At 44.0% G+C, this 27,590-nt stretch overlaps 1 protein-coding gene across 1 annotated transcript in view; it reads right to left on the bottom strand.

Moving 5' to 3' along the window:
* The window catches only part of veph1 (ventricular zone expressed PH domain-containing 1), a 155,288-nt gene that overhangs the window by 76,638 nt on the left and 51,060 nt on the right, over nt 1-27,590 (bottom strand). The window contains exons 5-6 of the mRNA XM_064982773.1: nt 13,120-13,283; nt 8,231-8,440 (exon numbers count right to left, since the gene is read on the bottom strand). Of these exons, the coding sequence (XP_064838845.1) occupies nt 8,231-8,440; nt 13,120-13,283 (374 nt within the window). The remainder of the gene's footprint in view (nt 1-8,230; nt 8,441-13,119; nt 13,284-27,590) is intronic.

The following is a 27,590-nucleotide window of genomic DNA, read 5'->3' as shown; positions in this document are numbered from 1 at the left end:
GGAGAGAGGGGAGAGAGGAAAAGAGTAGGGAGAGAGGGCGAGACGGAGAGAGAGAAAGAGAGGGGAGAGAGAGGGGAGAGAGAAAGAGAGGGGAGAGAGAGGGGAGAGAGGGAGAGAGAGGGAGAGAGAGGGGAGAGAGGGAGAGAGGAAGAGAGAGGGGAGTGGGAGAGAGGGAAAGAGAGGAAGAGATGGGAGAGAGGGGAGAGAGGGAGACAGGAAGAGAGAGGGGAGAGAGGGAGAGAGAAAGAGAGGGAGAGAGAGGAAGAGAGTTGAGAGAGGGAGAGAGAAGGAGAGAGAGGGAGGGAGAGAGAGAGGGAGAGAGAGAGGAGAGAAGAGAGGGAGAGGGAGGGAGAGAGAGAAAGAGAGGGAGGGAGAGAGGGAAAGAGAGGGAGAGAGAGGGAGAGTGGAGAGAGAGTGAGGGGAGAGAGAGTGAGGGGAGAGAGATGGGAGAGAGAGGACGCACGTCATTACATTCATCTTCCTGCCATTGCGCAACATCCACTTAATCCCCAGTCCCCCAATCACTGTCAATCTGCCTCACCTTGAAACAGTATAACCATCCCCAAAACCCTGTAATCATCTCTACCCCTGGCCAGAGGCTCCATGCCAATGGTCACAAACACCCTCATAAACAACCATAAACACATCCTGGCGGCCATTTTAGAGAGAAACAGGAGATTCAGAGGGATGTTTTCCTGAGATCCACTCGGAGAAGATAGGAGAGCGGAATATCAGATTCAGTGTTGGAATCAGCAGGCACCCCCCCTCCCCCTCCCCCTCCCCATCTGGGCCTTTAGCGGGACCAGGGGGCTTGTTACATTAACAGAGAGGAGGACATTTTGTTCCAGATCCCATCTGCAGAGGGAGCAGAGGAATCAGTGTGCTGGTCCAATCAGGAGGCAGGGAGACAAAGAAAAGGAGGAAGCAAAACAGGTTGCATTATTTAAACCCTCTCTGGCTCCTAACTGGAGCATGACACGTTTCTGCTGCCCAGAAACATTTAACACACACACACACCACACACACACACACACCTAGGACACACACAAGCTACTGCTGGAGCGAATCGGTTTGGAGTATTGTCAGAACAATAACAGAGGAGTGATTGGAGCTGAAGGGCCAAATCGTTCGGCCTCTCCTGGGAAGTGTGCGTGTGTGTCTGTGTTTGCATGTGTGTGTAAGTGTGTGCGTGTGTGCCTGTGTTTGCATGTGTGTGTGTAAGTGTGTGCGTGTGTGTCTGTGTTTGCATGTGTGTGTGTAAGTGTGTGCGTGTGTGTCTGTGTTTGCATGTGTGTGTGTAAGTGTGTGCCTGTGTTTGCATGTGTGTGTGTAAGTGTGTGCCTGTGTTTGCATGTGTGTGTGTAAGTGTGTGCGTGTGTGTCTGTGTTTGCATGTGTGTGTGTAAGTGTGTGCGTGTGTGTCTGTGTTTGCATGTGTGTGTGTAAGTGTGTGCCTGTGTTTGCATGTGTGTGTGTAAGTGTGTGTATGTGTGTCTGTGTTTGCATGTGTGTGTGTGCGTGTGTGTCTGTGTGTGTATGTGTGTGTGTAAGTGTGTGTCTGTGTTTGCATGTGTGTGTGTGCGTGTGTGTCTGTGTTTGCATGTGTGTGTGTCTGTGTTTGCATGTGTGTGTGTAAGTGTGTGTATGTGTGTGTGTAAGTGTGTGTCTGTGTTTGCATGTGTGTGTGTCTGTGTTTGCATGTGTGTGTGTAAGCGTGTGTGTCTGTGTGTGTATGTGTGTGTGTAAGTGTGTGTATGTGTGTCTGTGTTTGCATGTGTGTGTGTCTGTGTTTGCATGTGTGTGTGTCTGTGTTTGCATGTGTGTGTGTAAGTGTGTGTATGTGTGTGTGTAAGTGTGTGTCTGTGTTTGCATGTGTGTGTGTAAGTGTGTGTATGTGTGTGTGCGTGTGTGTCTGTGTTTGCATGTATGTGTGTCTGTGTTTGCATGTGTGTGTGTAAGTGTGTGTATGTGTGTGTGTAAGTGTGTGTCTGTGTTTGCATGTGTGTGTGTGCGTGTGTGTCTGTGTTTGCATGTGTGTGTGTCTGTGTTTGCATGTGTGTGTGTAAGCGTGTGTGTCTGTGTTTGCATGTGTGTGTGTAAGTGTGTGTATGTGTCTGTCTCCCGGAAAGAGCAGAATACTGCTGTGAATCCCCATTTATCCTGTCACCGTGGGGTTTTGCCTTTTCATAACTTCTAGGGGAACATGCCAATGAATAATGAAACACAAGAGCTAGTTTGTTGAGGTAGAGAGGTAGGGAGGTAGGGAGCGAAGGAAGGAAGGAGTTTGTTGAGGGAGGAAATGAGAGAGAGAGGAGGCTGGAGTGTTTGTTGAGCGAGGCAAGGAGAGAGAGAGGAGGCTGGAGTGTTTGTTGAGTGAGGCAAGGAGAGAGAGAGGAGGCTGGAGAGAGTTTATTGAGGGAGGGAAGGAGAGAGAGAGAGAGGAGGCTGGAGAGAGTTTGTTGAGGGAGGGAAGGAGAGAGAGAGGAGGTTGGAGAGAGTTTGTTGAGGGTGGGAAGGAGGATACAACATACCTCACACTGCTTCACAAGGTGTTGGGAGTCATATAATCACTAGGTAACATGTCTCTCTCTCCATCAATCACTCAGGATTTATCGTTGAGAGGAATGGAATGGATGACCTCAGCGGAAAACTCCAGAACAGGTATGTTTCAACATGTGTAACACCCACCTCCACCTGGGTGAGGCCATTTTGTACCAGAACTCTCACCAGAAGTCAGTTATGACAGTGGAGAGGTTGTTACGATAACTAGGAGTGGTGGGTGGAATCAGGCGCAGAGAGCAGGGTTCAGTCGTTTGTCAAATTTATTCACCAGCGCAACAAAAACGGTCACGCCAACACACAGGGCGTATATAAGTTGCCAGTCCAAACAACAGGACAGAAATAGTCCGGCGAATAACGACAAGAACAAAATAACACCATCCAACACAGAGTAACAAGAAACAAGCCCGCACAAATACCCAGCGGGCCTAGTGCCCTTAAATAACCTACAAACAAACCCTAATACAAAACAGGTGTACCCAATTAACCAATAATCAAAAACAAACGGAAAGGGAATCGATGGCAGCTAATAGGCCGGCGACGACGACCGCCGAGCCCCGCCCGAACAGAAAGAGGCACCATCCTCGGCGAGGTTCGTGACACAGGTGAAGTGTGACTCACTATTGACCAGTGGTTAAATTGAGCCGAAGCTATCCAGAACAGGCTCCTGTTCCAGCACCTTAAGGGCCCCAATAAAGTATGATAATCCAAGATTAGGGTTATGGTTAGGGTTATGGTTAGGGTTATGGTTAGGGTTAGGGTTAGGGTTATGGTTAGGGTTAGGGTTAGTGTTATGGTTAGGGTTATGGTTAGGGTTAGTGTTATGGTTAGGGTTATGGTTAGGGTTATGGTTAGGGTTATGGTTAGGGTTAGTGTTATGGTTAGGGTTATGGTTAGGGTTAGTGTTATGGTTAGGGTTATGGTTAGGGTTAGTGTTAGGGTTAGGGTTATGGTTAGGGTTATGGTTAGGGTTATGGTTAGGGTTAGTGTTATGGTTAGGGTTATGGTTAGGGTTAGTGTTATGGTTAGGGTTATGGTTAGGGTTAGTGTTAGGGTTAGGGTTATGGTTAGGGTTATGGTTAGGGTTATGGTTAGGGTTATGGTTAGGGTTAGTGTTATGGTTAGGGTTATGGTTAGGGTTAGGGTTAGGGTTAGGGTTATGGTTAGTGTTATGGTTAGGGTTATGGTTAGGGTTAGTGTTATGGTTATGGTTAGGGTTATGGTTAGGGTTATGGCTAGGGTTATGGTTATGGTTATGGTTAGGGTGATGGCTAGGGTTATGGTTAGGGTTATGGTTAGGGTTAGGGTTAGGGTTATGGTTAGGGTTATGGTTAGGGTTAGTGTTATGGTTAGGGTTATGGTTAGGGTTATGGTTAGGGTTATGGTAACGGTTAGGGTTATGGTTATGGTTAGGGTTATGGTTAGGGTTATGGTTAGGGTTATGGTTAGGGTTAGTGTTATGGTTATGGTTAGGGTTATGGTTAGGGTTATGGCTAGGGTTAGGGTTATGGTTATGGCTAGGGTTAGGGTTATGGTTAGGGTTATGGTTATGGTTATGGCTAGGGTTAGGGTTATGGTTAGGGTTATGGTTAGGGTTATGGCTAGGGTTAGGGTTATGGTTATGGTTATGGCTAGGGTTATGGTTAGGGTTATGGTTAGTGTTATGGTTAGGGTTATGGTTAGGGTTAGTGTTATGGTTATGGTTAGGGTTATGGTTAGGGTTATGGCTAGGGTTATGGTTATGGTTATGGTTAGGGTGATGGCTAGGGTTATGGTTAGGGTTATGGTTATGGTTAGGGTTATGGTTAGGGTTATGGTTATGGTTAGGGTTATGGCTAGGGTTATGGTTAGTGTTATGGCTAGGGTTATGGTTAGGGTTAGTGTTATGGTTAGGGTTAGTGTTATGGTTAGGGTTATGGTTAGGGTTAGTGTTATGGTTAGGGTTATGGTTAGGGTTATGGTTAGGGCTATGGTTAGGGTTAGGGTTAGTGTTATGGTTAGGGTTATGGTTAGGGTTATGGTTAGGGTTATGGTTATGGTTAGGGTTAGGGTTATGGTTAGGGTTAGTGTTATGGTTAGGGTTATGGTTAGGGTTATGGTTAGGGCTAGGGTTATGGTTAGGGTTAGTGTTATGGTTAGGGTTATGGTTATGGTTAGGGCTAGGGTTATGGTTAGGGTTATGGTTAGGGTTAGTGTTATGGTTAGGGTTATGGTTAGGGCTAGGGTTATGGTTAGGGTTAGGGTTATGGTTAGGGTTAGTGTTATGGTTAGTGTTATGGTTAGGGTTATGGTTAGGGTTATGGTTAGGGCTAGGGTTATGGTTAGGGTTATGGTTAGGGTTAGTGTTATGGTTAGGGTTATTGTTAGGGTTATGGTTAGGGTTATGGTTAGGGTTATGGTTAGGGTTAGCGTTATGGTTAGGGTTAGTGTTAGGGTTAGTGTTATGGTTAGGGTTATGGTTAGGGTTAGGGTTAGTGTTATGGTTAGGGTTATGGTTAGGGTTATGGCTAGGGTTAGTGTTATGGTTAGGGTTATGGTTATGGTTAGGGTTATGGTTAGGGTTATGGTTAGGGTTATGGCTAGGGTTAGTGTTATGGTTAGGGTTATGGCTAGGGTTATGGCTAGGGTTATGGTTATGGTTAGGGTTATGGCTAGTGTTATGGTTAGGGTTATGGTTAGTGTTATGGTTAGGGTTATGGCTAGGGTTATGGCTAGGGTTATGGTTATGGTTATGGCTAGGGTTATGGTTAGGGTTATGGTTAGGGTTATGGCTAGGGTTATGGTTAGGGTTATGGTTAGGGTTATGGTTAGGGTTATGGTTATGGTTAGGGTTATGGTTAGGGTTATGGCTAGGGTTATGGCTAGGGTTAGGGTTATGGTTAGGGTTATGGTTAGGGTTATGGCTAGGGTTAGGGTTATGGTTAGGGTTATGGTTAGGGTTATGGTTAGGGTTATGGCTAGGGTTAGGGTTATGGTTAGGGTTATGGTTAGGGTTATGGCTAGGGTTATGGTTATGGTTAGGGTTATGGTTAGGGTTATGGCTAGGGTTATGGTTATAGGGTTAGGGTTACCCTGCCGCCCCAACGATAACCCTAACCCTAGCCATAACCCTAGCCATAACCCTAGCCATAACCCTAGCCATAACCCTAACCCTAGCCATAACCTTAACCCTAACCATAATCCTAGCCATAACCATAACCCTAACCATAACCCTAATCATAACCCTAACCATAACCATAACCCTAACCATAACCCTAGCCATAACCATAGGCTTATGGTTAGGGTTATGGTTAGGGTTATGGCTAGGGTTATGGTTAGGGTTATGGCTAGGGTTAGGGTTATGGCTAGGGTTATGGCGAGGGTTAGGGTTATCATTGGGGCGGCAGGGTAGCCTAGTGGTTAGAGCATTGGACTAGTAACCGGAAGGTTGCAAGTTCAAATCCCCGAGCTGACAAGGTTGAACCCTTGAACAGGCAGTTAACCCACTGTTCATAGGCCGTCACTGACCTGCCTAGTAAAATAAAAAAGGGTTATGGTTAGGGCTAGGTTTTTATTTATTTTATCCGTTATTTTACTGAGAACACGTTCCCATTTGCAGCAACGACCTGGGGAATAGTTACAGGGGGATTAATGAGCCAATTGTAAACTGGGGATTATTAGGTGACCGTGATGGTTTGAGGGCCAGATTGGGAATTTAGCCAGGTCACCGGGGTTAACACCCCTACTCTTACGATAAGTGCCATGGGATCGTTGATGACCTCAGAGAGTCAGGACACCCGATTAACGTCCCATCCGAAAGATGGCACCCTACACAGGACAGTGTCCTGGCGCATTGGGAGACATTTTTTTTAGACCAGAGGAAAGAGTGCCTCCTACTGGCCCTCCAACACCACTTCCAGCAGCATCTGGTCTCCCATCCAGGAACTGACCAGGACCAACCCTTCTTAGCTTCAGAAGCAAGCCAGCAGTGGTATGCAGGGTGGTATGCTGCAGGCAAGTGGTATGCTGCTGGGTTATGGCAAGGGTTAGGGTTATGGTTAGGGTCATCTCCTCTCAGTGTTCTCTCAGAAAGCCCCATTCAATAATCATCTCCTCTCAGTGTTCCTTCAGAAGGCCCCATTCAATAATCATCTCCTCTCAGTGTTCTCTCAGAAAGCCCCATTTAATAATCATCTCCTCTCAGTGTTCCTTCAGAAGGCCCCATTCAATAATCATCTCCTCTCAGTGTTCTCTCAGAAAGCCCCATTCAATAATCATCTCCTCTCAGTGTTCCTTCAGAAGGCCCCATTCAATAATCATCTCCTCTCAGTGTTCTCTCAGAAGGCCCCATTCAATAATCATCTCCTCTCAGTGTTCCTTCAGAAGGCCCCAAGACAATGTTCACCTGAACAAACACATCCACTGAATGAAACCACATTACGGTGCTGGAAAAGCATGTAGTGCTTACACACACAGGCATATAGCGGGTTACCTAAGCGTGTTACCTACGTGTGTTAGAGTTGACCCCCACATGAGATGGCTTGATACCAGAACATACTGTGATTAATAAGCTAAATAAACTGCTGTGACAGATTTTATGCTGTGGTTCCAAGCGTAACTATACAGGCATGCAGATATGGGCCTGTTAACTGAGCTGCAGATATGGGCCTGTTATCTGAGCTGCAGCTATGGGCCTGTTATCTGAGCTGCAGATATGGACCTGTTATCTGAGCTGCAGATATGGACCTGTTAACTGAGCTGCAGATATGGGCCTGTTATCTGAGCTGCAGATATGGACCTGTTATCTGAGCTGCAGATATGGACCTGTTATCTGAGCTGCAGCTATGGGCCTGTTATCTGAGCTGCAGCTATGGACCTGTTAACTGAGTGTTTATTGTGAATGTCACCTTAAACCTTATATGAGTAAGATTAGGTTCATATGAAAACTCAGGAAAATGATGATTGGGAATGAGGAATGTAAGGATCTGTTTCACTGTGTCCCTGTGTTTTGATTGATTATTTCTGGCAGGTGACTGACGGTTCATGATAAGTGTGTGTGTGTGTGTGTGTGTGTGTGTGTGTGTGTGTGTGTGTGTGTGTGTGTGTGTGTGTGTGTGTGTGTGTGTGTGTGTGTGTGTGTATGGACAGACCTAGCCAGGCTGACTAAGTGATTCTGGCTCAGTGAGTTCCGGCGTCTGTGTCAACACTGCTGCACTGCCCAACACTGATGGAGAGATAGAAGAGAGGAAATAAAAGTTGACAATGACAGGAGAAAGGGGGAATGAGAGAGAAGAGGAGAGAGAGAAATGAGAGGGGGAATGGGATAGAAGAGGAAAGAGAGAAATTAGGGGGGGAATGAGAGAAGAGGCGGAGAGAGAGAAATTAGAGGGGGAATGAGATAGAAGAGGAGAGAGAGAAATGAGAGGGGGAATGAGATAGAAAAGGAAAGAGAGAAATTAGAGGGGGAATGAGATAGAAGAGGAAAGAGAGAAATGAGAGGGAGAATGAGAGAGAAGAGGAAAGAGAGAAATTAGAGGGGGAATGAGAGAGAAGAGGAAAGAGAGAAATTAGAGGGGGAATGAGAGAGAAGAGGAAAGAGAGAAATTAGAGGGGGAATGAGAGAAGAGGCGGAGAGAGAGAAATGAGAGAGAGAAGTAAGAGTAGAAGAAAGGTGAATGTTGATGTCTCCTCACCTCACTGGTCAAGCCCACAGCTCTGTGTATTTTGACCACGTGTCCTAGCAGGACTGGGTACTGCTGACCCACAACCCTCAGCGCGGGCAGGAATGGGGTCATGGAGGCGGGGCTAGCCTGTGACACGTCCACCAGTGCACCCAGTAGAGTCTCGTTCAGAGAGGCATCGCCTAGGTAACCAACCAGGGAGGGCACCAGGGGGCTCAGAACCTGGAGGGGGGAGAGAGAGGAGGGAGAGAGGAGGGAGGGGGAGAGAGAGGGGGGGGGGAGAGAAAGGGGGAAGAGAGAGGGGGAGAGAGAGGGGGGAGAGGGAGGGGGAGAGAGGGGAGGGAGGGGGGGGAGAGAGAGGGGGAGAGAGAGGGGGAGAGAGGGGGGGGGGGGGGGAGAGAGAGGAGGGAGGGGGGAGAGAGAGGGGGGAGAGGAGGGAGAGAGAGGGGGAGAGGATAAAAGCAGTGATCAGCATTGGGTTGAAGGATGGAAAAGAGGCTAGAAGCCGGCATGAGAGTATTAAGAATTTATTAGGATCCCCATTTGCTACAGCCAAAGCTGCAGCTACTCTTCTTGTAGTCCACATAAAACATGACATAATAGCTGGAGGACAGAACTACATAAAATGACATAATACATCAAATGAAGCGACAGGTACACAACTACACACATTTAAAATAAGAATTTACACTTTCATATTCTTATGCCTTAGCAATCCATGCAACATAACAAAGGCTACTCTGCAGTCATCCATTTTGTTACAGTTGCTTACTGTTACAATTGCAGGTCCTGATCCTAATCTCTCAGAACCAGTTGTTCTGAAAAGAGAGAGAATCTCACAACATATGGAACCATATACATGCAGTAAAAGAGAAGGAAGATGAGACAGAGAAGTGTTGGTAGAATGGTAGTAGAGTTGAGAGTAGGAGAGCGAGCGAGCGAGAGAGAGAGAGAGAGAGCAGAGTTGATATTTGGCGAGAGAGAGATTGAGAGAGAGGGAGAAAGAGAGAGATTGAGAGAGAGGAAGATATTGAGAGAGAGCAGAGTAGAGATTAGGAGAGATAGAGATAGAATATATAGATATATATATATATATATAGATAGATAGATAGATAGATAGATAGATAGATAGATAGATAGATAGATAAAGAGCAAAGTCTGTTTATTTATGGCGGTTTTGGAGCAGTGGCTTCTTCCTTGCTGAGTTATGTCATGTTATGTTATCTGCCTTTCAGGTTATGTCGATATAGGACTCGTTTTACTGTGGATATAGATACTTTGTACCTGTTTCCTCCAGCATCTTCACAAGGTCATTTGCTGTTGTTCTGGGATTGATTTGCACTTTTCACACCAAAGTACGTTCATCTCTAGGAGACAGAATGTGTCTCCTTCCTGAGCGATGTGACGGCTGCGTGGTCCCATGGTGTTTATACTTGCGTACTATTGTTTGTACAGATGAACACGGTTCAGGCATTTGGAAATTGCTCGCAAGGATGAAGCAGACTTGTGGAGGTCTGCACATTTTTTCTGAGGTCTTGGTTGATTTATTTTGATTTTCCCATGATGTCAAGCAAAGAGGCACTGAGTTTGAAGGTAGGCCTTGAAATACATCCACATGTACACCTCCAGTTGACTGAAATGATGTCAACTAGCCTATCAGAAGCTTCTAAAGCCATGACATACTTTTCTGGAATTTTCCATGCTGTTTAAAGGCAGTCAACTTAGTGTATGTAAACTTCTGACCCACTGGAATTATGATACAGTGAATTATTAGTAAAATAATCTGTCTGAAAACAATTGTTGGAAAAATTACTTGTGTCATGCACAAAGTAGATGTCCTAACCGACTTGCCGACTTGTTAACAAGAAATTTGTGGAGTGGTTGAAAAATTATTTTGAATGACTCCAACCTAAGTTTATGTAAACTTCCGATTTCAACATTATTAAAGTGACTAGCGTTCCATTTATTAAAGTAGCCAGTGATTTCAAGTCTATATATATAGGCAGCAGACTCTAATGTGCTAGTGATGACTATTCAACAGTCTGGTGGCATTGAGATAGAAGCTGTTTTTCAGTCTCTCGGTCCTCCGCTTTGATGCACCTGTACTGACCTTGCCTTCTGGATGATAGTGGGGTGAACAGGCAGTGGCTCAGGTGGTTGTTGTCCTTGATGATCTTTTTGGCCTTCCTTTGACATCGGGGTGCTGTAGGTGTCCTGGAGGGCAGGTAGTTTGCCCCCGGTGATGCGTTGGGCAGACTGCACCACCCTCTGGAGAGCCCTGCGGTTGCGGGCGGTGCAGTTGCCATACCAAGCGGTAATACAGCCCAACAACATGCTCTCAATTGTGCATCTGTCAAATTTTGTGAGGATTTTAGGTGCCAAGCCAAATTTCGTCAGCCTCCAGAGGTTGAATAGGCGCTGTTGCAACTTTCCACCTTCTCCACTGCTGTCCCGTCGATGTGGATAGCGGGGTGCTCCCTCTGCTGTTTCCTGAAGTCCACGATCATCTCCTTTTTTTTCTACGTTGAGTGAGAGATTACGTTCCTGGCACCACACTCCCAAAGCCCTCATCTCCTTCCTGTAGGCTGTCCCATCATTGTTGGCAATCAAGCCTACTACTGTTGTGTCATCTGTCTACATTCCCATGGAGACAGACAATCAAAGACATACGTTCCCATGGAGACAGACAATCAAAGACATACGTTCCCATGGAGACAGACAATCAATGACACGTTCCCATGGAGACAGATGATCAAAGACATACGCTCCAATGGAGACAGAAGATCAATGACATACGTTCACATGGAGACAGAAGATCAAAGACATACATTCCCATGGAGACAGAAGATCAATGACATACGTTCCCATGGAGACAGACGATCAAAGACATATGCTCCCATGGAGACAGACATTCAATGACATAGTCTCCCATGGAGACAGATGATCAAAGACATATGCTCCCATGGAGACAGACGATCAATGACATAGTCTCCCATGGAGACAGAAGATCAAAGACATATGCTCCAATGTAGGCAGACGATCAATGACACGTTCCCATAGAGAGAGACGATCAAAGACATGGAAACACACACACATGCATACATGCACAAACCAGTCAGTCAGTTGACATGTTAGAGTTATGAACCTTACACAACCTCTGTCGCCTTGGCTGACCCCTGGCCGTGCTGGTCAATCAATCAGGGAGAAATGTGATGTCTTTCCCTGTAATGGGTCAGCGGGTCAGACGCGTGATCTATGGGGTACTGAATAGTGTAGCCTTGCTGTGGGACTTACTGGGTAAACTAAATCCCATTTGCCTCATTATCTGTCCTAGCCAGACCAGACCAGCCCAGGCCTCTTGTCTCCCTCCCACCGTAGGATGTGCTTGTTCTTGGTCTTAATGTTGTCGCCTTTGTTGTTGATTTTATCTCACTTTTTGTTTCTTGTGGTCTTTCTTTCACATTCTCTATCTCTTACTCCCCCCTTTCTCTCTCTCTCCCCCTCTCTCTTTCTTTCTCTCTCCCCCCTCTCTCTTTCTTTCTCTCTCTTCCCTCTCTCTGTCTCTCTCGCTCTCTCTCTGTTTCTCTCACTCTCTTTCTCTTTCTCTCTCACTGTCTCTGTCTCTCTCTCTTGGTCTCCCTTGCTCTCTGTCTCTCTCTCTCTCAATTCAATTTACACTCACACAATTTCCTAAATAATAGGGACATTTCAAATGTCATATTATGTCTATACATTGTTCTAACGATGTGCAGTCACTTCACCCTACCTCCATGTACAAATTACCTCGACTAACCTGTACACCCGCACATTGATACCGGTACCTCATGTATAAAGCATCGTTATTGTTATTTTATTGTGTTACCTTTTATCATTTTTTTTAAACTTTAGTTTATTTGGTAAATATTTTCTTAACTCCTTCTTGAACTACACTGTTGGTTCAGGGCTTGTAAGTAAGCATTTCATGGTAAGGTCTAAACATGTGACAGATAAAGTTAGATTTGATTTGATATGATGTGCAAAAGGGAAAATAAATAAACATAAATATAGGTTGCATTTGCAATAGTGTTTGTTCTTCACTCGTTACCCTTTTCTTGTGGCAACCGCTGTGATGGCACAATGTGTTTTTTCAACCCATAGATAAGGGAGTTTATCAAAATTGTATTTGTTTTCAAATTCTTTGTGGGTCCGGCAGGAGGTTAGGAAGTGTGGCTCAGTTTCCACCTCATTTTGTGGGCAGTGAGCACATAGTCTGTCTTTTCTTTGCCTACGGCGGCCTTTCTCAATAGCAAGGCTATGCGCACTGAGTCTGTACATTGTCAAAGCTTTCCTTAGTTTTGGGTCAGTCGCAGTGGTCTCTCTCTCTCTTTCCTCCAAACCGGAGATGAGCTGAATGACTTATTAGAGTTTCCCTGATAAATAAATCTGATCATCAGTTGGGACTCTTGCATCATGAGCGTGAGAGAGACAGGAAATGTCCAAATATTTGACATTACTGATGACAGATGCATTCTCTACACACTCATAATGAGCACGTATATGAGAGTGTGTGATTCCTACTGTGTTCTAAATGTGGTCTTTCACTTCTTTATGACTGCTCTCTTTTTCACCAGACACATCCCACTATTCCCCTCAGCACGTGGTTTCTGATGACTCAGCTTGTTCTCTCTTAATGCGGGTGAGAGCATCCATCTAGCATGTACATACATACTTTCCCCTCTCCCATTACTCTCCCCTTAATATCCTCATGCTGGACCACGCTCTCTGGAGCGCAGCACAGCATTCCCACATGTAGGAATTCTGGACTTTCTCATGACTAATGTGTTCTTTGAACGGAGTCCATCACACACATGCTCATACAGGCACACGGGTACGTGAACACACACACATAAACACACACACACCAGTGGCTGTTGCTCGGCGACCATCCGGATCAGCCTCAGCAGGTGTTGTTGCTCCGGTGAATCGAGCTGTGACATCATGGCCGTCAGGTTGCCTAGGTGACGATGGATGGTATGGGGCTGTTTGGGGTAGACGGACGGCAGCACGCGTAGGAGCATGTGGTTACCTAGAGGGGGACGACACGGACAGACAGGGTGTACGTGACAACGGATTCAAGTCTCACCATTTGTTGTCAATATTAATTTCATGATGTTCATGGCTGATGTCCCCACAGTAAAGGGATTGACTGATGTCCCCACAGTAAAGGGATTGACTGATGTCCCCACAGTAAAGGGATTGACTGATGTCCCCACAGTAAAGGGATTGACTGATGTCCCCACAGTAAAGGGATTGACTGATGTCCCCACAGTAAAGGGGATTGACTGATGTCCCCACAGTAAAGGGGATTGGCTGATGTCCCCACAGTAAAGGGGATTGACTGATGTCCCCACAGTAAAGGGATTGACTGATGTCCCCACAGTAAAGGGATTGGCTGATATCCCCACAGTAAAGGGATTGGCTGATGTCCCCACAGTAAAGGGGATTGGCTGATGTCCCCACAGTAAAGGGGATTGACTGATGTCCCCACAGTAAAGGGATTGGCTGATGTCCCCACAGTAAAGGGATTGACTGATGTCCCCACAGTAAAGGGATTGACTGATGTCCCCACAGTAAAGGGGATTGACTGATGTCCCCACAGTAAAGGGATTGGCTGATGTCCCCACAGTAAAGGGATTGACTGATGTCCCCACAGTAAAGGGATTGGCTGATGTCCCCACAGTAAAGGGATTGACTGATGTCCCCACAGTAAAGGGATTGACTGATGTCCCCACAGTAAAGGGGATTGACTGATGTCCCCACAGTAAAGGGATTGACTGATGTCCCCACAGTAAAGGGATTGACTGATATCCCCACAGTAAAGGGATTGACTGATATCCCCACAGTAAAGGGATTGACTGATGTCCCCACAGTAAAGGGATTGACTGATGTCCCCACAGTAAAGGGATTGACTGATGTCCCCACAGTAAAGGGATTGACTGATGTCCCCACAGTAAAGGGGATTAACTGATGTCCCCACAGTAAAGGGATTGACTGATGTCCCCACAGTAAAGGGATTGACTGATGTCCCCACAGTAAAGGGGATTGGCTGATGTCCCCACAGTAAAGGGATTGACTGATGTCCCCACAGTAAAGGGATTGACTGATGTCCTCACAGTAAAGGGGATTAACTGATGTCCCCACAGTAAAGGGATTGACTGATGTCCCCACAGTAAAGGGATTGACTGATGTCCCCACAGTAAAGGGGATTGGCTGATGTCCCCACAGTAAAGGGATTGGCTGATGTCCCCACAGTAAAGGGATTGACTGATGTCCCCACAGTAAAGGGGATTAACTGATGTCCCCACAGTAAAGGGATTGACTGATGTCCCCACAGTAAAGGGATTGGCTGATGTCCCCACAGTAAAGGGATTGACTGATGTCCCCACAGTAAAGGGATTGGCTGATGTCCCCACAGTAAAGGGGATTGGCTGATGTCCCCACAGTAAAGGGATTGACTGATGTCCCCACAGTAAAGGGATTGACTGATGTCCCCACAGTAAAGGGGATTGGCTGATGTCCCCACAGTAAAAGGCTGGAGTTAATACAGTAGTATGAGTGGGGTAAACCTGGATGTAATTTACTCTATGGGACAAAACTATGTGAAATTCCTACAGCATGACTGTGTCCAGCATGTTATTATTTTATTTTCAATGTCAAAGCACATCATCTAAAGGACACATGGACTTAGTGAGACCGAGAGAGAGAGAGAGGTGGGGGGTAGAGAACAATAGAGAAAAAGATCGTCCTTTCATCTACTGTATAATAGTTTAAAACTGTTCTGCTATGGTAAAATCAACACATGTACTTCCTGCCTATAAAACTTGAACGAATTGGATTGAATTGATTACAAGGAGACCAAAATAGAGTGTCAGACTGAGAGAACAACAGAGGAGACAAAGAGTCAGAGACAAGAGAGCCCTCCAGTCTTCCTGCATGCTGAATATCTGTCGTTATCTACAGGGTCATCTGGAAGCAATCTCTAGGTTCCTTCCTGGGACCATCCTATGAATGGAGCACACACTGCGGAGGTGATTCTCATTTTGTGAATGGAGTTCTATTTGCAGTTGGCCCTCACTCTGATTGGCTAAGGAAACAGGTGGTACCCCATGGAGACATGGGATAATAAACATGCGTTGGAAAACAGGAATAGTGAGAGTGTGAAAAACTGTGGGCCAGCAGTTTTCAATGTGTGTGTGTGTGTGTGCATGGGTGTGTGTGTGTGTGTGTGTGTGTGTGTGTGCATTGCTAGCTAGCGTTGCTACCTGCTACACAAAACTAATCTGATGGCCATAACTCCTATCAACGAGTTCAATGTCCTTGCTAACATCTGTCTACAGCTTACCTGGAATGGATTGATTTAACATGACTTAAAATGTTAGCATTGACATTTACTAATTAGTTTAATGCATGACGATTGACTGTATCAAAAGGATTCACAAGGGGACACCTGACTGGCTGCACATCACTGTGCATGTTTTGGGTCATATATCAACACGCCTAATGATAGACATTGGTAACTACACTGAGTGTACAAAACAATAGGAACACCTGCTCTTCCAAGTCATAAACTCAGCAAAAAAAGAAATGTTCTCTCACAGTCAACTGCCGTTTATTTTCAGCAAACTTTAACATGTGTAGATGTTTGTATAAACATAACAAGATTCAACAACTGAGAAATAAACTGAACAAGTTCAACAGACATGTGACTACAGAAATGGAATAATGTGTCCCTGAACAAAGGGGGGTCAAAATCAAAAGTAACAGTCAGTATCTGGTGTGGCCACCAGCTGCATTAAGTACTGCAGTGCATCTCCTCCTCATGGACTGCACCAGATTTGCCAGTTCTTGCTCTGAGATGTTACCCCACTCTTCCACCAAGGCACCTGCAAGTTCCTGGACATTTCTGGGGGGAATGGCCCTAGCCCTCACCATCCGATCCAACAGGTCCCAGAGGTGCTCATTGGGATTGAGATCCAGGCTCTTCGCTGGCCATGGCAGAACACTGACATTCCTGTCTTGCAGGAAATCACGCACAGAAGAAGCAGTATGGCTGGTGGCATTGTCATGCTGGAGGGTCATGTCAGGATGAGCCTGCAGGAAGGGTACCACATGAGGGAGGAGGATGTCTTCCCTGTAACGCACAGCGTTGAGATTGCCTGCAATGACAACAAGCTCAGTCCGATGATGCTGTGACACATCGCCCCAGACCATGACGGACCCTTCACCTCTATATCGATCCTGCTCCAGAGTACAGGCCTCGGTGTAACACTAATTTCTTCGACGATAAACACGAATCCGACCATCACCCCTGGTGAGACAAAACCGCGACTCGTCAGTGAAGAGCACTTTTTGTCAGTCCTGTCTGGTCCAGTGACGGTGGGTTTGTGCCATAAGCGACATGCCATTGGAACACAGGAGTGATGGTTGCTGATAATGGGCCTCTGTACGCCTACGTAGATATTCCATTAAAAATAAGCCATTTCCAGCTACAATAGTAATATAGAACATTAACAATGTCTACACTATATTTCTGATAATTTTTTATTTTTTATTTTAATGGACAAAAAAAAGTGATTTTCTCTCGAAAACAAGGACATTTCTAAGTGACCCCAAACTTTTGAACAGTAGTGTACATGTCTATTGTCTACCTATGAGACAGAATCCACGGGGGTTATAAGAGGTTTGAGTCAACAACTGCAACGCTGCTGGACTTTTCACCCTCAACAGTTTCCGTATCAAGAATGGTCCACCATCCAAAGGACATCCAGCCAACTTAACACAACAGCGGGAGTGGGCCAGCATCCTTGTTGAACACTTTCAACAACTTGTAAAGTCCATGTCCCGACGAATTGAGGCTGTTCTGAGGGCAAAAAGGCAACTCAATATTAGGAGGATATTCCCAGAACGGTAAAGGTGTACACGCTCTGGGTAGCACATCCAATAGATAACATTTACACTGCCTCCCGTGGCAACTCATCATCCAATAGATAACATTTACACTGCCTCCCATGGCAACTCATCGTCCAATAGATAACATTTACACTGCCTCCCATGGCAACTGTCTTTCTGCTGTGACCCTGTCTGTTTGCTGTGACCCTGTCTGTCTGTTGTGACCTGTCTGTCTGCTGTGGCCCTGTCTGTCTGCTGTGACCTGTCTGTCTGCTGTGACCTGTCTGTCTGCTGTGGCCCTGTCTGTCTGCTGTGGCCCTGTCTGTCTGCTGTGGTCCTGTCTGTCTGCTGTGGTCCTGTCTGTCTGCTGTGGTCCTGTCTGTCTGCTATGGTCCTGTCTGTCTGCTGTGACCCTGTCTGTCTGCTGTGACCTGTCTGTCTGCTGTGGCCCTGTCTGTCTGCTGTGGTCCTGTCTGTCTGCTATGGTCCTGTCTGTCTGCTATGGTCCTGTCTGTCTGCTGTGGTCCTGTCTGTCTGCTATGGTCCTGTCTGTCTGCTGTGACCTGTCTGTCTGCTATGGTCCTGTCTGTCTGCTATGGTCCTGTCTGTCTGCTGTGGTCCTGTCTGTCTGCTGTGGCCCTGTCTGTCTGCTGTGGCCCTGTCTGTTGTGACCTGTCTATCTGCTGTGGTCCTGTCTGTCTGCTATGGTCCTGTCTGTCTGCTGTGACCTGTCTGTCTGCTATGGTCCTGTCTGTCTGCTATGGTCCTGTCTGTCTGCTGTGGTCCTGTCTGTCTGCTGTGACCTGTCTGTCTGCTGTGGCCCTGTCTGTCTGCTGTGGTCCTGTCTGTCTGCTGTGGTCCTGTCTGTCTGCTATGGTCCTGTCTGTCTGCTGTGACCTGTCTGTCTGCTATGGTCCTGTCTGTCTGCTATGGTCCTGTCTGTCTGCTGTGGTCCTGTCTGTCTGCTGTGGCCCTGTCTGTCTGCTGTGGCCCTGTCTGTTGTGACCTGTCTATCTGCTGTGATAACATCACTAATACAACCCCAAGACAAATCAACAGAGCAACCGTCGCCAAGCAGCTGCTCAGTCCTGACAATATTCATTATTACATAGTCTTTGATGTTCCTACCTGACCCCCAGTCGCCTCCACACACACACACACACACACACACACACACACACACACACACACACACACACACACACACACACACACACACACACACACACACACACACACACACACACACACACACACACACACACACACACCAGAGTAAGAAAAGCAGTAAGAGAGATGAGAGAGACATAAAGAGGGCGAGTTAGTGAGCATTCCTAAAGGTGAGAGAGAGAGAGAATTTATTGGTTTGTCGGGAGCAGAATGTTAAAGCAAGGAGCCAGACGTCTGCAGAACCAAAGACCCATGGGAGATTTACGGTGCTTCCGTGTCCACCCATGTTTGAACACACTTAGTCATGTGCCCTGAGGAGCGCACAAACAAACACACACACACCCACACACAAACACACACACACAAACACACTAAAGCCATCTAGCAGTCTACCAGTCATCCATCTATGCCTCAGAGGGCAGTAAACCATTAAAGATGACCACAACAAAACCAGAACCAGCCGCTCACATTAATAACAAGCCCTTTAACATCTAATGCTCCACCCCACCTCCACCCCACCTCTCCACCCCACCTCTCCACTCCACCTCTCCTTCCCACTCAATTCAATTCAATTACAGATTTTAACAATCACTTTGGCACTAATTTCAGAACCTTGTGGTCATTTTTCAAAACTCTAGACACAAAACTCAAAACGGTCATCACTTGTAACACAGGCTGTCCAGTGTTCAAAACATTGCATTGTGCATTCATATCATTAAAGAAACCTTGCACTTGCAGAATCATTGGTTCAAATAACTCATTTATCATGAAATACCATAGGAACATTCATTTAGATCACCCACACACAAGATACCGATAGTTTCACTGCGTAGTTGTTCGTACAATCATTAAATAGTGTAGTACAAAGTATGTGATGCATGTTTCATTACACGTAAATACATCACTGTAAAAGGACTAGTAGAGAGAATACTACAGACACAGTGGAATCATTGAACAAAATATGAAATTTATTGATGAAATACAATAAAATCACAACGTAGGTTTCTTTGAATCAAAGCAAAAATAATTAGCTACAAAAAACGAAAAGGTCAACTGTAGTGTTCCTCACCTGGCTTACTGTAAAAAGCAAAACAAAACATTGATTACTGTACTTCTATATTTCCATCAACCCGGTCTTGTGGATTTGGCCACAGGTTCTCATCCACATCACAATGGATGTTTTCATTAGTCAAACATCTTGGGAAGAATCTTCAGGCGAATCCAGGCCTGACACTGGTCTGCCGTGATGTCATTGCATGCGTCATCCATGGCCTGGAGAAGGGTGGCTTGTTCGTGAGGGTGCCTATAACATACCTTCCACCTCCATGTGGAGAAAAATTCCTCAATGGGGTTAAGGAAAGGAGAGTATGGGGGTAAGTAAAGGGTGGTAAATGGTGGATGGGCCTGAAACCAGGCTTGCACCATTTGAGCATGGTAGAACCTGACATTATCCCACACAATGACATAGGTCACGCCATCAGCTCTACAGACCTGATTTAGCTCATCAAGGAAGGTTACCTTCGAACAGCGAATCATGTGGCTGCCTGCAACTCAATATATAGAGTCTATAGAGTAGAGAGCTTTAGATGTTGTTCGACCTAACATTAGAACAGGCAAGATGAGTAATCTAAGCAACTTTGACCGTGGTATGATTGTTGATGCCACACAAGGTGATTCCAGAATCTCAGAAACAGCTGCCTTCCTGGGATTTTTACGTACTGCAGTCTCTAGAGTTTACAAAGAATGGTGCGAAAAACAAAACACATTCAGTGAGCAGCATTTCTGTGGGCAAAACACCTTGTTAATGAGAGAGGTCAGAGGAGAATGTCCAGACTCAGTCAAGATAACAGAAAGGCCACAAATGGTCAAATACCAGCTGTTTAAAACAGTGGTGTGCAGAAGGGCATCTCTTAACGTACAGCACCGTGAATAATTCAGGCTGTTGTGGAGGCAAAAGGGGGTCCTACCCAGTACTCTAGGTGTACCTAATAAAGTGGCCGGTGAGGGTATAGTGATGTCAAATCTGAAATCATGGTCCGGAAAAGTGGTACATGGGACCATAGAAACAGTGTCTGATAAAGAATGATGATGAAATATTACATCCATAGATAATGTAGTCCAATTGGTTAATGTTCCACGGTAATTGGTGTCAATGGATCTTGTTATGCTGAAACTTTCATGATCTAAACATGGAATATTGTTAGTCAGTTTGCGTAAAACTATGCATTAAGAGTAACACAACAGTTACTTATCATTTTGGTATCAATTGATAGTTAGATCATTGTAATGAAGTGAATAGAGAGTCATCTCAGATGTAATGTGTGAATTGCATTTTGAAATGGTAATACTTTGATGTTATGTCATTTTGAACAGGTGATTTTAGTTCAATGAACAAACGATCTTAGCTTTATTTGTATTGTATCCAAGCAATTGGAAAAAATTTGCATTTTGATCATTGGTTGTAATTTTTGTGTCTAGAGTTTTGAAAAATGACATCAAGGTTCCGAAATAAGTGCCAAAGTGATTGTAAAACAATGTAAGTAGGAAGGAGAGGTGAAGCGGGAGAGACAGGCATGTATGTTAAGACATCTTACCTTCTCTCTCTCATAACTTCTTGTGTGTGTGAGTCATGGGCTGTGGGAGCTCCACTCAAAACACACAAGCCCGGCACCAGCCCCCAGCCCATCCTATCCTAGCTCTGTCCCAGCCTTAGCCCAGCCTATACCATGCCCCAGCCTGAGTCTCAATGTCACACACACGCACGCACGCACGCACGCACGCACGCACGCACGCACGCACGCACACACACACACACACACACACACACACACACACACACACACACACACACACACACACACACACACACACACACACACAGCATGCTTCCTTTAGAGATATTAATAGTCACGCTGTGTTCTTAGTCATTTTTTTATTTTTATGTTCTTAGCACTACATGCAGTCTCACTTACAGTAAGTCAAGGTGTCTTTTGCAATCTGTCAACCCCAGTCAAAATGCTGATACAGGGCCTAATAATTCTCTCTTTTGACAGCCTACACAGGAAAAAACACCCTAAACTCTAACAAGGACTGACCTTCTATTCTTTAGTAAACAAAGAAAACATTTCACAGCGGTCTTCCAGGACACTGCAGTCTGAATGAACATAAACACCTACAGTGGAGGCTAGAAAGGCATGTTAACACCTCACCACTGAGGTATGCTAATGATATTCTGGAAATGAACTGTGGGTGTACAGTACATTATGTAAATCTGGTAGTTACAGTGCAGTGCCTTAGCCTCGTGCAGTGACGTCAAACTCCTAGAGACCTAAGGTCAGTTGCCCCTGAAACAAATGTGTTGGCAGCAGGGACTTCATACGATTAACTTCAGAGTGCTGGTGGTAGGAGCATAGTATCAAATGACAGGGTTGCTGGGACATGCTAGGGCCCGTATCCTATAGGGCCCAGATCCCATAGGGCCCAGATCCCATAGGGTCCAGATCCCATAGGGTCTAGATCCCATAGGGCCTAGATCCCATATGGTCTAGATTCCATAGGGCCCAGATCCCACAGGGCCCAGATCCCACAGGGCCCAGATCCCACAGGGCCCAGATCCCATAAAGCCCAGATTCCATAGGGTCTAGATGCCATATGGCCCATATCCCATAGGGTCCAGATCCCAACAAGGATCTGATGTCAATGTGATGCGATAACTGTATTTAATAAATCATAATTTATGCCAGGATTCAAGAAAACCTTGTTCATTGTATTGTGACCCTCCAGAAACAATGTCTAGCATCAGAAACATTAATACTACAGCATTGGGCCAAACATTAAACTCACTTCTATGGAAAGACTAGAACTATACCGAGCTCAGAAGAAACACGTGACTAGTGTGGTTTGGAGACATTTCTGATCCAAACATTTCAATGTGTATCCTATGGATTTCATGAATAACTTCACCCGGGACTGAGTCCATACCATCCATGTCCCATATACAGCAGACATTGGAATTCCCATCTGCAAAAAAAAATATTTTGGAATTTCAACATTTCTGTGTCTTGAGACTCCTATAAACACATTATATATATACTTTATATCGATAATATACATTGGAATGTTTGCTTTTTATTTTTAGTTCCCCTTTAACCTATGCTAGTCTGTATCACAATGCAGTAATGTTAACCTATGCTAGTCTGTATCACTATGCAGTAATGTTAACCTATGCTAGTCTGTATCACAATGCAGTAATGTTAACCTATGCTAGTCTGTATCACTATGCAGTAATGTTAAACTATGCTAGTCTGGATCACTATGCAGTAATGTTAACCTATGCTAGTCTGTATCACTATGCAGTAATGTTAACCTATGCTAGTCTGTATCACTATGCAGTAATGTTAACCTATGCTAATCTGTATCACTATGCAGTAATGTTAACCTATGCTAGTCTGTATCACTATGCAGTAATGTTAACCTACGTTAGTCTGTATCACTATGCAGTAATGTTAACCTATGCTCCTATGTTAGTCTGTATCACTATGCAGTAATGTTAACCTATGCTCGTCTGTATCACGATGCAGTAATGTTAACCTATGCTAGTCTGTATCACTATGCAGTAATGTTAAGCTATGCTCCTATGTTAGTCTGTATCACTATGCAGTAATGTTAACATATGCTAGTCTGTATCACTATGCAGTAATGTTAACCTATGCTAGTCTGTATCACGATGCAGTAATGTTAACCTATGTTAGTCTGTATCACTATGCAGTAATGTTAACCTATGCTCGTCTGTATCACGATGCAGTAATGTTAACCTATGCTAGTCTGTATCACTATGCAGTAATGTTAACCTATGCTAGTCTGTATCACTATGCAGTAATGTTAACATTTACATTACATTTAAGTCATTTAGCAGACGCTCTTATCCAGAGCGACTTACCTATGCTAGTCTGTATCACTATGCAGTAATGTTAAGCTATGCTCCTATGTTAGTCTGTATCACTATGCAGTAATGTTAACCTATGCTAGTCTGTATCACGATGCAGTAATGTTAACCTATGTTAGTCTGTATCACTATGCAGTAATGTTAACCTATGCTAGTCTGTATCACTATGCAGTAATGTTAACATTTACATTACATTTAAGTCATTTGGCAGACGCTCTTATCCAGAGCGACTTACCTATGCTAGTCTGTATCACTATGCAGTAATGTTAAGCTATGCTCCTATGTTAGTCTGTATCACTATGCAGTAATGTTAACCTATGCTAGTCTGTATCACTATGCAGTAATGTTCACCTATGCTAGTCTGTATCACTATGCAGTAATGTTAACCTATGCTAGTCTGTATCACTATGCAGTAATGTTAACCTATGCTAGTCTGAATCACTATGCAGTAATGTTAACCTATGCTAGTCTGTATCACTATGAAGTAATGTTAACCTATGCTAGTCTGAATCACTATGCAGTAATGTTAACCTATGCTAGTCTGTATCACTATGCAGTAATGTTAACATATGCTAGTCTGTATCACTATGCAGTAATGTTAACCTATGCTAGTCTGTATCACTATGCAGTAATGTTAACCTATGCTAGTCTGTATCACTATGCAGTAATGTTAACCTATGCTAGTCTGTATCACTATGCAGTAATGTTAACCTATGCTAGTCTGAATCACTATGCAGTAATGTTAACCTATGCCTGTCTGTATCACGATGCAGTAATGTTAACCTATGCTAGTCTGAATCACTATGCAGTAATATTCGCCTATGCTAGTCTGTATCACTATGCAGTAATGTTAACCTATGCTAGTCTGTATCACTATGCAGTAATATTAACCTATGCTAGTCTGTATCACTATGCAGTAATGTTAACCTATGCTAGTCTGTATCACTATGCAGTAATATTCACCTATGCTAGTCTGTATCACTATGCAGTAATGTTAACCTATGCTAGTCTGTATCACCATGCAGTAATGTTAACCTATGCTAGTCTGAATCACTATGCAGTAATGTTAACCTATGCTAGTCTGTATCACTATGCAGTAATGTTAACCTATGCTAGTCTGTATCACTATGCAGTAATGTTAACATATGCTAGTCTGTATCACTATGCAGTAATGTTAACATATGCTAGTCTGTATCACTATGCAGTAATGTTCACCTATGCTAGTCTGTATCACTATGCAGTAATGTTAACCTATGCTAGTCTGTATCACTATGCAGTAATGTTAACCTATGCTAGTCTGTATCACTATGCAGTAATGTTAACCTATGCTAGTCTGTATCACGATGCAGTAATGTTAACCTATGCTAGTCTGGATCACTATGCAGTAATGTTAACCTATGCTAGTCTGTATCACTATGCAGTAATGTTAAGCTATGCTCCTATGTTAGTCTGTATCACTATGCAGTAATGTTAACCTATGCTAGTCTGTATCACTATGCAGTAATGTTAACCTATGCTAGTCTGTATCACGATGCTGTAATGTTAACCTATGCTAGTCTGTATCACTATGCAGTAATGTTAACCTATGCTAGTCTGTATCACTATGCAGTAATGTTAACATTTACATTACATTTGTCATTTGGCAGACGCTCTTATCCAGAGCGACTTACCTATGCTAGTCTGTATCACGATGCAGTAATGTTAACCTATGCTAGTCTGTATCACTATGCAGTAATGTTAACCTATGCTAGTCTGAATCACTATGCAGTAATGTTAACCTATGCTAGTCTGAATCACTATGCAGTAATGTTAACCTATGCTAGTCTGTATCACTATGCAGTAATGTTAACCTATGCTAGTCTGTATCACTATGCAGTAATGTTAAGCTATGCTAGTCTGTATCACTATGCAGTAATGTTAACCTATGCTAGTCTGTATCACTATGCAGTAATGTTAAGCTATGCTAGTCTGTATCACTATGCAGTAATGTTAACCTATGCTAGTCTGTATCACTATGCAGTAATGTTAACCTATGCTAGTCTGTATCACTATGCAGTAATGTTAACCTATGCTAGTCTGTATCACTATGCAGTAATGTTAACCTATGCTAGTCTGTATCACTATGCAGTAATGTTAACCTATGCTAGTCTGTATCACTATGCAGTAATGTTAACCTATGCTAGTCTGGATCACTATGCAGTAATGTTAACCTATGCTAGTCTGTATCACTGTGCAGTAATGTTCACCTATGCTAGTCTGTATCACTATGCAGTAATGTTCACCTATGCTAGTCTGTATCACTATGCAGTAATGTTAACCTATGCTAGTCTGTATCACTATGCAGTAAATGTTAACCTATGCTAGTCTGTATCACTATGCAGTAATGTTAAACTATGCTAGTCTGTATCACTATGCAGTGATGTTAACCTATGCTAGTCTGAATCACTATGCAGTAATGTTAACCTATGCTAGTCTGAATCACTATGCAGTAATGTTAACCTATGCTAGTCTGTATCACTATGCAGTAATGTTAACCTATGCTAGTCTGAATCACTATGCAGTAATGTTAACCTATGCTAGTCTGAATCACTCACACAACTAGCCAAAAGGAGCTCAGCTGAGGTCAACATTCAGCACTACTGTATGTATGGCTGTAAAGAGACTGTTTAAACAACACAGTAAAGAACAGCTGTAAAGAGACATTGTGTAAACAACACAGTAAAGAACAGCTGTAAAGAGCCGCTGTTTAAACAACACAGTAAAGAACAGCTGTAAAGAGACACTGTTTAAACAACACAGTAAAGAACAACTGTAAAGAGACGCTGTTTAAACAACACAGTAAAGAACTGCTGTAAAGAGCCACTGTTTAAACAACACAGTAAAGAACAGCTGTAAAGAGCCGCTGTTTAATAAACAACACAGTAAAGAACAGCTGTAAAGAGCCACTGTTTAAACAACACAGTAAAGAACTGCTGTAAATAGACGCTGTTTAAACAACACAGTAAAGAACCGCTGTAAAGAGACGCTGTGTAAACAACACAGTAAAGAACAGCTGTAAAGAGCCGCTGTTTAAACAGCACAGTAAAGAACAGCTGTAAAGAGACGCTGTTTAAACAACACAGTAAAGAACAGCTGTAAAGAGCCGCTGTTTAAACAACACAGTAAAGAACAACTGTAAAGTGCCACTGTTTAAACAACACAGTAAAGAACCGCTGTAAAGAGACGCTGTTTAAACAACACAGTAAAGAACAGCTGTAAAGAGACGCTGTTTAAACAACACAGTAAAGAACTGCTGTAAATAGACGCTGTTTAAACAACACAGTAAAGAACTGCTGTAAATAGACGCTGTTTAAACAACACAGTAAAGAACAGCTGTAAAGATACGCTGTTTAAACAACACAGTAAAGAACAGCTGTAAAGAGCCGCTGTTTAAACAACACAGTAAAGAACTGCTGTAAATAGACGCTGTTTAAACAACACAGTAAAGAACAGCTGTAAAGAGACGCTGTTTAAACAACACAGTAAAGAACAGCTGTAAAGAGCCGCTGTTTAAACAACACAGTAAAGAACAACTGTAAAGTGCCACTGTTTAAACAACACAGTAAAGAACCGCTGTAAAGAGACGCTGTTTAAACAACACAGTAAAGAACAGCTGTAAAGAGACGCTGTTTAAACAACACAGTAAAGAACTGCTGTAAAGAGACGCTGTTTAAACAACACAGTAAAGAACTGCTGTAAATAGACGCTGTTTAAACAACACAGTAAAGAACAGCTGTAAAGAGCCGCTGTTTAAACAACACAGTAAACAACTGCTGTAAATAGACGCTGTTTAAACAACACAGTAAAGAACCGCTGTAAAGAGACGCTGTGTAAACAACACAGTAAAGAACAGCTGTAAAGAGCCGCTGTTTAAACAGCACAGTAAAGAACAGCTGTAAAGAGACGCTGTTTAAACAACACAGTAAAGAACAGCTGTAAAGAGCCGCTGTTTAAACAACACAGTAAAGAACAACTGTAAAGAGACGCTGTTTAAACAACACAGTAAAGAACTGCTGTAAAGAGACGCTGTTTAAACAACACAGTAAAGAACTGCTGTAAAGAGCCGCTGTTTAAACAACACAGTAAAGAACAACTGTAAAGAGCCACTGTTTAAACAACACAGTAAAGAACAGCTGTAAAGAGCCGCTGTTTAAACAGCACAGTAAAGAACAGCTGTAAAGAGACGCTGTTTAAACAACACAGTAAAGAACAGCTGTAAAGAGACGCTGTTTAAACAACACAGTAAAGAACAGCTGTAAAGAGCCGCTGTTTAAACAACACAGTAAAGAA

The sequence above is a fragment of the Oncorhynchus masou genome, chromosome 13, assembly GCF_036934945.1.
Source record: "Oncorhynchus masou masou isolate Uvic2021 chromosome 13, UVic_Omas_1.1, whole genome shotgun sequence".
In the NCBI taxonomy this organism is placed as follows: domain Eukaryota; kingdom Metazoa; phylum Chordata; class Actinopteri; order Salmoniformes; family Salmonidae; genus Oncorhynchus; species Oncorhynchus masou.
This window is presented reverse-complemented; position numbering and strand designations above follow the sequence as displayed.